At 43.9% G+C, this 12,160-nt stretch overlaps 1 protein-coding gene across 9 annotated transcripts in view; it reads right to left on the minus strand.

Annotated features, from left to right (window-relative positions):
• The window catches only part of SMARCA2 (SWI/SNF related, matrix associated, actin dependent regulator of chromatin, subfamily a, member 2), a 180,861-nt gene that overhangs the window by 58,127 nt on the left and 110,574 nt on the right, over nucleotides 1–12,160 (minus strand). For 8 of the 9 annotated variants that reach the window (XM_055578207.1, XM_055578211.1, XM_055578206.1 and 5 more), the window contains exon 27: nucleotides 7,260–7,478. In XM_055578207.1, coding sequence (XP_055434182.1) covers nucleotides 7,260–7,478 — 219 coding nt within the window. Of the gene's footprint in view, nucleotides 1–4,640; nucleotides 5,547–7,259; nucleotides 7,479–12,160 lie in introns of those variants that run through there. The other variant, XM_055578213.1, reaches the window with a different exon arrangement.

The raw sequence follows: 12,160 nt of genomic DNA on the forward strand, positions 1-12,160 counted from the left end.
CAGTACTTTTTCCAGATCTTCGTGGCTAACTCTCGGTGGATTTCTCTGCCTTTTTCCCAAGGAGGGTTTGGCAGAGGCTGCTTATAATGGAAAGCTGACTAACAGACCTCCTCCTTATTTGCACCCTGGTATAGCACAGCCTTTCAAGGCAGACAGGGAAACTCCACTAGGAGGTGTCACATTTTACTTCACTGATCTCCTTTACTCTTTTATGGTTCAGGAGTCTCTTACTCTGTTGTCTCCACTGCGCACTGTGGGAAGGCGAGACCCCACCAAAAATTCCTTTGGTGGTCAGTCCCTGGTGGCTCAGCGGTAAAGAATCCACCTGCCAATGCTGGAGACACAGGTTCAATCCCTGGGTTAGGAAGATCCCCTGAAGTAGGAAATGGCAACCCTCTCTAGTATTTTTGTCTGGGAAATCCCATGGACAGAAGGAGCCTGGAGAGCTACAGCTCGTGGGTTTGCAAAACAGTCGGACAGGACTTAGCACCTAAACACACACACAGACCTAACTATGGAGATGTCATTCTGGCACCAAAATTGTGGGAAACTCAAGCTCTTATCTGGTGACAGACTGGTTGAGGGGTAAAAGATGCTCTGTGCTGCCTTTCCTTAAGGTCTGGAAATCCTAGGGCTTCTAAAACTAGCTCTCTCTCTAGGGAGACAAAGATCCGAGGATGTGAGTCTTAGCCCCATCATTTATATAACATGGTCTGGGGCCTGACAGTGCAGGGCACTGTTGGAACAGAGCTCATACCTTCACCAGGAGCTTACAAAACCAAAAGAAACATCCTTACATTCATATGTAAGGACCGCACCATGAGAAGAGATCCCACCAAGTAAGGAACCTTTTCAAATGACAGTTTCGAAGGATCAGATCCACTGTGAAACAAAAGCAGACTCCAAAGTTCCTTCCCTCCATCAGGCTGGCAATGAAATATTATACAGAGCACATCATTTAGACTGCATTCCAATTATCCTCAAGTGCTGCGGGGCACAAATCACTCACTCGGCAATTAAATAAATTCTGGGATGTCACTAAATGTTTAGGAAGGGAAGGATTCTGAAGTTGGCAGAAGGACCAAAGGAACAGGAAGAATAGGAAAGCCAGGCATTCCATCCTTCACCCTCCGCCCACTGTTAAGCTTTACAGACACCCCAATTTTATGGGACTCCCGCCTCAGTCATGATTATGATACTAGGAACAGCACAGCCCGTGCATGTTAGAAACACCTGGCCCAACAGGCTCATCCGACGTCTGCCAATTTAGGTCTATGAATGCCTGCCCTCAAAGATGTTTTTCCAAGAAATTATCAACATGAGCCAATTATTGGTTATGTGGAAACACACACACACAATACACAGTTGAGCACTGTTACCACTGTGGGTACTCCACGGGAAAGCTATAAAATGGTAATTGACATAATACTTTTAAAACCACATTAATATTCTCTTCCACACTTTCTCAAGGGATCATTCCTTGTTCAGGGGAGCCACCTATTGCCTTGAGTAGGATTAGGGCAAAGTTAATATGCAAAGACAAAAAAAAGACAAAACACCACCACTGACTTCCATAACAGGACTTGTGGTCCTACCAGCAGACAGCAGTCTAAACCAGGCTGTTGGAGAGGAGTTTCCTCAATTTTGAAGGCTCTTTGCAATTAGGAGGTGAGACTGCTGGACAGGGATCCCCAGAACTGCTCTAGAAGCCACAGTGAAGAGCACCACGGCCAGGCCACGTGTGTACGGGAAGTTGCAATGTGACAGGAAGGCAGGATAGGGAGCCTTTTGCCCAGGAGGAAAAGGGGGTTAAGAGGAAGAGAGGTAAGACATGAGCCCTGAGGACTTTGTTCCTGTAGTATAAGCCGCTGCGCCAGCTCCCTGCATAGGGAGGAGGTTCCAGTGATGACTCTGTACACGGACGCTCCGTGGAGCTTGCTGGTTGGCGTGCACACTGCTGTGCCAGGAGGGGTGCCGTCTGGTTCCATGGGGTGAGGGCAGGGAAGCTGGGTACCCTCCCTGAGACCATTCTGTGTGCTACTTCATTTGGTTGGCCCTCCCAATTTGTATCCTTCATAACAAAGCTGTAACCACCAGAGGTACTTTCTGGATCCACTGTAGCAAATTACTGAACCCGAGGGAGTCATGAGAACCCCCTGAATTTCGAGTCAGTCGGTCAGTAGTGCAGGAGGCCCAGGGATCCCCGCAGTGTGGCTGGCCACCAAAGTAAGCCCAGTCTTACTGGGGACTGAGCCCTTGAACTCGTGGGGTCTAACTCCAGGTAGTTCATACCAGACTGACTTGCAATACACCTAGCTAGGGCTGAATGGAATATTCACTTCAGGCCCCAAACCTGGTATATTTTGCGGGGGAAGTTCAGGGAACAAGAGGAATGATGCAGCAAAGATGCCCAGAGGTAGATTTACTATGAAGGCCATGGAGTGTGGGCTTTAGGATTCTCACTTTACCAGCACCTCCCAAGGCTCCAGGAAGGTCCCTCACAGTGCATTCATATAGTCAGATACTTTGACAGATTTTGCAAAAGTAAGGCATTTTTGTATCGCTTGTTTTAAAGAGCTTCCTGACTCACCCAACTATCAAATTCTAGAAGCTTCAGGCTTGACAACTCCCTGGTGGTGAGACTGTGATTTTTTTTTTTTTTTTACAAAATGGGGCTGGACTCTCCTGGATGTTCCAGCACACTGGGAAGAAAGCAACTAAGAGCTTTCAGATTCCCAAGTAGAGCGCAAAACAGCTGAGAGCACTAAGAGACCAGAGAAGCAGAGAGTCTTCATGAGATTTCAGGAAAGCTGACCAATGGAGACTGGGCAGGACCCCAGACTTTAACAGCACATGTCATCAAAGACACCAGAAGACGGGACTGGCTGCATGTCACGACCGCCAGTGACAGGGCAGACTGGGAGTCCTGTGCTGAGCCCAGCAGAGACCCACAGGACAGGGCACCTGCCCCAGCGTCGTGATAAAACCCCAGCGTCTACCTTCATCCAGATGCCATCTTGGGAAGGAAGATGGCCAGGAACCCCTAAAAGGGGAGAAGAACAGCCCACGGGAGGCATGGACGTTGACCTGACTATCCCCAAAAGACGAAGTTCACTTGAGACTGCCTAACACCAAAGAAATTAAGGTTTCCTCAATGGAGACAGGAATTTCAAAACAACTTTAAAAACCTTAAAAAAAAAAAAAAGTCAAATTGAGCTTTGTTTGAAATTGTGATCCTCTTCACTTAAAATAACGTGAATACAGAAAAATTTTTTAAATCTTCCAACTCAACAGATTGTCTAAAGGACACTGTGGGAATTTTTAGCATACTATGATTATAAAATAAAATTTGTTTGTGATGAAACCATAATAAAATTTTCAAAGAAAATGGCCATAGTACTTCAACTCAACCTAAGTGTCCTGAGGCAGACACTGCAATCTTGTCACCAAAATCCTACCTTCCTGGGCTCACAGCCAGACCACAGTTCTCAGCCGCCCTTATAGCTAACGTGGTCCCAGGATGGCGTTCTAGCTAATGGGATGTGAGCGGAAGTCACGGAGGCCTATTCACTTAGAGTCCTTAGAACTCAGCACATACTACTCTCTGTGGTGTTCCCCAATTCTGGCTCAAGGGGATGGAGATGCTGAGGCTTGACAGAGTCCCTCCAGCCTCGATCCCTGAACAGCCCAGGGTGGAACGGTTGCTTCTACCAACCAGAAACACCCACCTTCAATTTTTACCTGAGAAATACAATTCTACTTACTCTTTTGGACAGGCCCATGAATAGGGCAGGTTTAGGTCCATCTACTGCCGGAGTGAACACTACCTGGGGCAATAGTCTCACACATCAATCCTGTGCTATTTCATTTGGCAATCAATGAAATCAATGGGCCTTACTATTTGCACACGGAAGTCCAACCAAGATGCAGCGTGTTAACCAATCGGCAAGGCAGGTATGTCAACAATGACCAAGAAAACTAGCAAGTTGGATTCGAGGTGTTACGGAAGAATAGGCCAAGAAAAGTGAGAGTATGAGGAGAAATGTGATTAGTGTTTACTCGTGAAGGGATCAAAGGTGTGGTGGCAATTAAGCGGAGCCCTGGAGGATGAGGAAAGTGCCAAAGAAAGAGGAATGTAGGGAAGTTCATTCTAACTGCATTTGAGTCCTCAAACGTTTCATCCAGTGGGAGGTGATGCTAAAAACAGAAAAAATATTGTTCTGTTCACCCCCAGGGAATAGGATCAGGACCAGCGAGCAGCAGCTATAAGGAAAGAGGATTCTGTTCAAAGGGAAGAAGAACTAACAGTTGGGGCTGACCACTGGAAGGGCTGTGCAGACAAAAGGTAGAGTGTCTCCTCTACGGATGGTCAGCCTCTTGGCACAGGTGCTGTGGAGGATGTGATTTAAGTGTAGGACAGGGAACTGTTCCATTGAGCTGTCTTCCAACTCAGGGACTCTATGTATCTCCGATGCCTCTGCCAAGCCGGCTTTGCACAACATTTCCAGGAGGAGGGAGAATTATTTTAGCCCTGTTACAGCATTTCTTATAGAGCAGTCTTTGCCAAGTTCCCTTTCAAGGCTGCATTGCTTAGGTTCACCCAGTGTGTTCAATCATCAGCCAGGGGAGAACATCTGTGTACATTAGGCCCACGAGAGCCCCTTGCATAAAATTTTATTATCAAGAAAGAGCTTAATAAGCTGATATTAAACAGGATGGCCACTGGTGAACAAGTAAACAAACGATGGACGGTAAGCATCTGTTTGAACGCCGAGGCCATGAGGCATCCCGCATTAATCGCACGGCCTGGTCAATGGCAAGTTATCAACTCACGCTGAATATGGAGACACAGTTTCCAAGAGATGGGATTACAAAAAGGCATATTACAATAAAGCTGCTCTGAGAACAGTTTTATCCTTCTTGGGCGACTTGGTATCTTGCGAGGCACCTTAAGGTGAAAATTATGAACATCAATTTCATAGCATAGTTTTGTAAAACAAACTAGTTTTCCATTTTTAGACATACATGTTCCTTTCATTCAGTTCAGTTCAGTCGCTCAGTCGTGTCCGACTCTTTGCGACCCTGTGCATCGCAGCACGCCAGGCCTCCCTGTCCATCACCAACTCCCGGAGTTCACCCAAACTCATGTCCATCAAGTCGGTGATGCCATCCAGCCATCTCATCCTCTGCCGTCCCCTTCTCCTCTTGCCCCCAATCCCTCCTAGCATCAGAGTCTTTTCCAATGAGTCAACTCTTCGCATGAGGTGGCCAAAGTACTGGAGTTTCAGCTTTAGCATCATTCCTTCCAAAGAAATCCCAGGGCTGATCTCCTTCAGAATGGACTGGTTGGCAAAAGAATGTGAACCGAGTGAAGAAACACTAGACCAAAAAAAAAGGAAGTCTACAAGATACACAATACTACCCTAATATGACTGGTAAATTAGTAACTTTCCACTTTCTTCTTATAAGTTTATCATTTCATCTTCACAAGCATTCATGGAGTTTCTACTGTGTGGCAGCGCAGCGCTCATCATGGGTGGTATAAACTGAAGAAGAGAAAAAATGAGGTATTCTAACCTTGAAAACTTTCTAGGATTCATAAGGCTATTTACTTGAAGAGCATTTTCCATTGATTATTTAAAAAAGGATACATTCAGCTACCTTCTTGCCCAATAAACAAGATTATTTTGCTTGTAGCATCTGGAAATTATACATTTATAAGACAGACTTTAAAATGCTGGCCTAGGTTCTTGTCTCATTTCCTAAAATAATATCCAGGTAGTTAATTTATTGCTCACATAAAAGAGAAAGGGAAAAGAATTTCCCCTAGTTCAGAAATGAGTATTAAGCAAAAACTCTTCCCATTAGCGAATGGATCTTAATTATGCAACTACAACCTCACAACAGTGAAACAAAAGAAACTCATAAAACCATACTCTGAGGCCACTGGAATGCCTGGATGTGACAGTAAAACCACCACACAAAAGTTACATTTCACGTGTCACTGTTCACCCATAGAGATAAGCCATGCTTTCCTTGTCCCTTTCTTCTCAGGATACCACAGACGTCAATCTTTTCAAAATTCAGATCATTCTCTCTCATCATACGACAGCCTGAGTAAATCACCTCTCAAGTGGGGCCGAGACCTGTCTGCCTGTGCTATCCAATCTCAAAACTCTTCCTCCGTGGCCCTCCCACCCACCTACCTACTTACAGCCTGGGTCCTAAAATCCACGTTTTACAAAGCTTGGGAACCACATTCCCTTCTGATAAAATGAACAACTCACAAAAACAGCTTCTATTTTGTTTGGTTTTCACCCAACCATGCTTACTATTTCCAGTGCGCATTTACCGGCCCTGCCTGGAATGCACATCCCAGCCTGTTCTGTCTGCCTTGGTTCTAAGTCTGTGCCCAAAAACGAAAGTGCGGCTAAACCTTCAAAGGTAACAGTCATGCCCACCTGGGCATTCACACACGTGGCTCCTAGGAGCAGTTTGATATTTCTGTGCTCAAACAGTCTAAGATCACAGACCTTAGTCAAAACGAAGAATCGACATTTTCCAAAGCAGGGAAACAAAAAACAACCCAAACTATAGAATACCATTTCCAAGTGTCAGTGACCCAAGTCCCAGGCCCAGGCTGCATCTGCAAGGGACGGATCAGATCAAGCCAACATCAAGCTCCCAAATGCATCAGCATTCACTGATTCTGTTGTTTCTAGCCAGCTGTGTGACCTTGCAGAGTCACCTAACCTCTCTGGACCTCAGCAAAACCAAGAGAGTACAAAGGCACCTTCCAGTGCTAATGTTATGTGCGTCTAGGAAACCGCAATGTAGTCAGAAGAGACTGCTGTCCTGAACTCTCTCAGCAAGACTTGCAAAAGTGAAACTCCGATTAAAGAACATAAAATGAGGGGGAACAACGAAAAAGACTTCGAAAGCCCACTTCCACATTTTGATTCTAACTCCAAGTGAGGCATGACCAGGCAATCACTAGTCATAAAACATTAGCGGGTCTCATAGCTCTCATAATCCTATGTTTCCAGTGACCAATTCTGCTCTCGCAAAACAACTCCTCATTATCTTCCAATGAATTGCAGAATGACTCCGCTGCAAGAGCAAAATGACTTATCTCTGTTCAAGAGCCCCTTCTCTTCATAGGGGCAACCAGTCCACCTCAAACGGGTCCAGCCACAGGCCTCTATTTCACCGAGCCAACAACGCCCCACAGAGCAGGAAGTCGAGAAAGCCACACCTACCCTCAGCCATTGTTTCTCCGTGAGGGCATCGCTGTAGTCCACATCCCGCCGCTGGCGAGACCCCCTCCCGAAGATCTTCTCCTCCTCCTCTTCACACGTCAGCCGTTCCACCTCGGCGTCATCTTTAATAATCCACGAGGGCAGCTCGTCTTCCTCCATCAGGCGGGGCTTGCGTTTCGGGTTCCGGGCATCCTCTCTCCGCCGGTCCATGTCCATGCGCTGGAGAGATGAACAGAAGTCTCACCAAAAGGCAAGGGGATTCTGTATGGTGTAGACTTAGCAACAGGAAAGTCTCTTTGCAAGTCACCTCCTATGGCTGCAGGGCCCCTTCGACATCCCCCATGGAGCTTCTGTGCTCTGACTTGTTCTAGCTCACCCCTAAGGCCAAAATCTCTTCCCTTCCCCTGTACCCATCTTTGAAATTTAAGTACTTAAAAAAATACTCCTTAAAAAATTCCTTTTCTTAGTTTATGTGGGTGCAAAAGCTCCCCCTTAAGTAACAGTGAGAAAATTCAAATTGGGGTGTATTTTAAAAATATAACAGCAGAAATTGATATAATATTATTATAAATCAACTATATTTCAATTTTTTAAAAAAGGAGTTAAAAATATGAGCCCTGGTGATACAACTCATTGCTGCGCTGGTGTAAAAGTATTCTTCAGGCATATAAAATGGAAAGTTCACTAAGAAAATTTCCTGTACCTCAACAGGGCTCATGCTTTTAATCAGACAACCAGGAAGAGTTAGTCATCAAGTGTCACTATAAAATAGCCACCCTCAGTTGGACTTGGACATGTGAGCACATAACTGGTTTATTAGTCAGTCAGTCGTGAATGTATTTAATTTTCAGTGTACCCTGGGCTCTGGCAGAGGAATGTCCCTCAGTTCTTCAGGTTTCAAAAAGCTTAGCTCTTATGAAAATATTATGCCACAGAGTGACAGATGTCAAAGGAAATCTCATCTCAACTGATGTAAGTGAAATGGCTTCCTTTCAACGGTCTTCAAAATGCCTATATCCCCATGTCCTATTTTCCTTTTTAAAAATCCAGTACACTAGTAAATAAAGTGCCATGTATTTGCCTTTAACCTATAACTAAAGAATGTGATGGTTAAAAAAAGCAAAAACCTCCACTGAATTGCTGTATACATTCGTTATATGTGTCTATCACTGGCGAGACCATTTCTACAACAGACAATTAACCATGAAATGATTTACCTTTTCCCTCTTCCTTCAGCTCTACTGTACTGAAATGAGAATTCAATATTAATTTTTTCTTAAGTGCTAAAACTGGTAACAGGATGTAAAAGAAATTTCTGTTCAAGTCCAAACGGGATCTCTAGAATCTATTTAAAGTTCAGAGTTCCTTAAACTAGGCTTCAGCATTTTTGGAAATCATTATATTCCCAAGATGGGCTGGGCTTGGAGCATGGCGGAGTCCCATCGGTAGATAAATGTGGCCGTCCTGTTCTGTCATCTGCTATAGTTAGCTGGAGAGGTTGCTCTGAATCCTGCCTCCTAATGCTCTGGTATCAGAAATGGGGTCCAACAAACCTTTGGAATCAGCACACAGAGGATGCTTAGTTAACAGTGCAATCTAAACAGGGGCCTCTCAAGGTCATTTCCTAATAGTTATTAGATAGTATTCAAGAAAAATAATTTTTTGTTAAGGCATTGTACGGAGACGGCAAAACATCACCACTTCCGTTTTTGGTTATATGATTAGCATTTCCCATACCAAGACTCGTAAAATGACTTATGCCATGCATTAGTCCACAAATGAGAAAATAATTCTCTTTTAATATAAAAGAAAATAAATTGCACTGCTTTGCAAAAAAATTTTTTTGATGAAATTTTTAATAAGATTAAAGTTCTTATGACTGTAACTCTTCCCAAAGATTTCTACTTACAGAAGACAAGTACAAAATCTGAAGTTCATATGCAAGTAAGATTAATTTATCATTTAGCTATTACATGAATATGTTTTGTCTTAACACCCAATAACCTTATGCTAATGTGTATGATTATTTTTAAGGGGAAATAATAATGCCTCTGTAGGGAACAGAGCAACTTAAAAGCTTTCTAAAGCTTTTAAAATGTTAGTATGTTAGTACAACGTTTCAGACATGAATCTTGGCCTGTCAAAAATCTCTTTTAGTTAAAATTCATAGGTAATCAGTATAAGAGATAACTTTCTGAAGTCAGTTTTGGAAGGAGAAAACAAGAAAAAATATTCAAAATAAAGGTTTTATTTTAAAGAGATTATCTGCATAATGTATATTATTTAACTACAGTGCCTAGGATACAAAAATCAAATAATATGTCTGTATTACTATATGGTCTTCCCTGGTGGCTCAGACAGTAAAGAATCCGCCAATCCCTCTGCAATGAGGGAGACCTGGGTTTGATCCCTGAGTTGGGACGATCCCCTGGAGGAGGGCATAGCAACCCACTCCAGTATTCTTGCCTGGAGAATCCCCATGGACAGAGGAGCCTGGCAGAGCTAACTTTAAAAAAAAAAAAAAAGTGGATTAAGAGTTTAAAGTTTTGAATTCCAAATCTAGCTCACATTCCATTCTTGTTTCTCACTGCAGTTTTTAATCTTAACTGGCAAGGATTCAATTTGATTTCCTGCCCCCTGGTGGAGGTGCTAATGAATAGTGAATTGGCCAAAGGCAGCAGGCTGATTAAAAGACTTTAAAAAACCAACACAAGGCAAACCAAACCAAAGCAAAGCAAACCAAAAATCTGTATTATCCAAAAATGAGAAGTCAACCTTTAAGAAACCAGCACATGTTCACAAAATGAAACTGCCCACAGAAAAGCCTTCCATAGCCAGCTTCACCTGTTCCCAGTTAAAAGAAGGCTGAGCCTTGGCCAGACATCCAATCTTTTTTCTTTTTTCCGAGGCTTTCAATTTTTACAAATACTCAGCCAGAAAGGCAGAAAAGAGAAGTACTCCTTTTCCCTTATCTCCCGGCTGCTGATGGAAACCTCCATCTCTGAGCCGAATCTGATTTGAATAATGGCAGATAGCTTATCCTTTCCAAGGGCCTCAAGAGTGTCTGAGGCTATAGCGGTGCTGAATTATTGCCAATAAGTGATCAGCCAAGGAAGCTGAAGGCCTCTTGCCTCGGTGTTCCCCAGTCATCTACATTTTAATAAGCTCCTCAAGGAGAGAAAAGATTAGTCTATTTCCTAAGTGTATCTCTAATCTCCCCAAACAGAGAATAATCTACAAAGGTGGTGATCGGAAGTCTGAGTTAAGAAATTTAGGTTTTATGAACACCCTGTGTTGACCATGCTGGTAAAGTCTTCTTTCTGTCATTTTTCTTCAAAATGGCCTTACTATGGGTAGGATCGTTCATTTTATAGGGCAGGGAGAGAGTGAGCATCCCAGGGTAGGAGCTAGTCCTGTGGCTACCTAAAAGTTTCCTGAGAATGAATTAACTGTCCTTTATCTTGAATCATGGTGTGTGACCACAATCATTGTTCCCAAGACAAAAGTCACAAAAATAACGTAAGCTTTCACACAGCTGGGACTCCCTTCTCAGACTGTCTAGGCTGAAGAGGTGGAAATTGCAAACCCTGTGGGTCATATTTGGCCCAGGGTCATATTTTACTTGGCTTGAAGTGTTAAATTATAATAAAAAAATCTAATTTAGTTGCAAACATCTTGCAATCCAGAGAGTGAATACAAAAACCTCACTTTTTAGTTTCTCTTGAAAAGCTGGAATTTCTGACTACATGGGACTTTCAGCTCTGTCTCCCTGAGACAAAGCAACTCCCTTTGTTCACCCTTCACCACCATCCACTCACCCCTGTTCCACTTGCTTCCCTCATGCAAATCATCTGTCTGAGACCTGGGGGCTTCAAATATGGAAGCTTTGATTGGGGGTTCCCCAGCATTTATACACTCACTCCACAGACAGGCTAAATGTTAGGAAGATCAAAAGATTAAACACATTGAGCGGAGCCTTTTTAGGTCCTGACCTATGCTGATATCCTCATGAGGCTTGAAAATTTGCAAATATTTATTAAGCATCTATTATGTACCAATAACTGGTCTGAGCGCTGGGGATACAGAGGTAAATAAGATAGCTATAGTTAATGCCTTAAGAATACAATCAAATATGACGTCTGAGGGCCTCACTCACTAGCCAAGAGACTTGCTTCCTTCCCTACTGACCTTGTGGCAGGCCAGAGACATACATCAAATTCAGGTTTTGGCAAGATTACAGATGATTATGTATCCTGGAAAGTCAATGTTGAAACATCATGGATATTAAATTTTCAAATGTCAAGGTTCTTTGCATCTGCGTTATACCAGTGAAAGGCAACCAATTTAGATCTTTAAGGGAAGGCTATACCTTGATGCAGACCTAGAAGGCTGCTTCCCAGAACCTGCCTGCCAATGCAAGAGATGAGAGACAAGGGTTTGATCCTGGGGTCAGGCAGATCCCCTGGAGGAGGGCACGGCAACCCACTCCAGTATTCTTGCCTGGAGAATCCATGGACAGAGGAGCCTGGTGGGCTAAGGTCCATAGGGTCGCAAAGAGTCGGATACGACTGAACCAATTTAGCACGCACACTTTGAATCTTACCTAGAAGGTTGCTTAGGGAGGCTCTCTTCAACAGGAAAAAAAGAGAGGAGGTCGTCTCAGTTCCTGTCCTCCTACTGTCCCCCTGCCCCCTCCAGGGAACATATTTGTTTGGAGCCCTAAGGAGACAGCTAAGGAATAGCTGTGAACTCTGCCTGGAGGAGCAGGGCAGGTTCCCTGAAGGATGCCTCCCAGCATTAGAAATGAGCTGGAAGCGGGGCTGTGTCTGTGGTAAGCTGGGGACCACACTGCCTGTCCTGAGGGTTCAGCTGCTACTCAGCCCTAGCCAAATGCTTCCATC

This window comes from Bubalus kerabau, chromosome 4 (assembly GCF_029407905.1).
Source record: "Bubalus kerabau isolate K-KA32 ecotype Philippines breed swamp buffalo chromosome 4, PCC_UOA_SB_1v2, whole genome shotgun sequence".
NCBI classification, from domain to species: domain Eukaryota; kingdom Metazoa; phylum Chordata; class Mammalia; order Artiodactyla; family Bovidae; genus Bubalus; species Bubalus kerabau.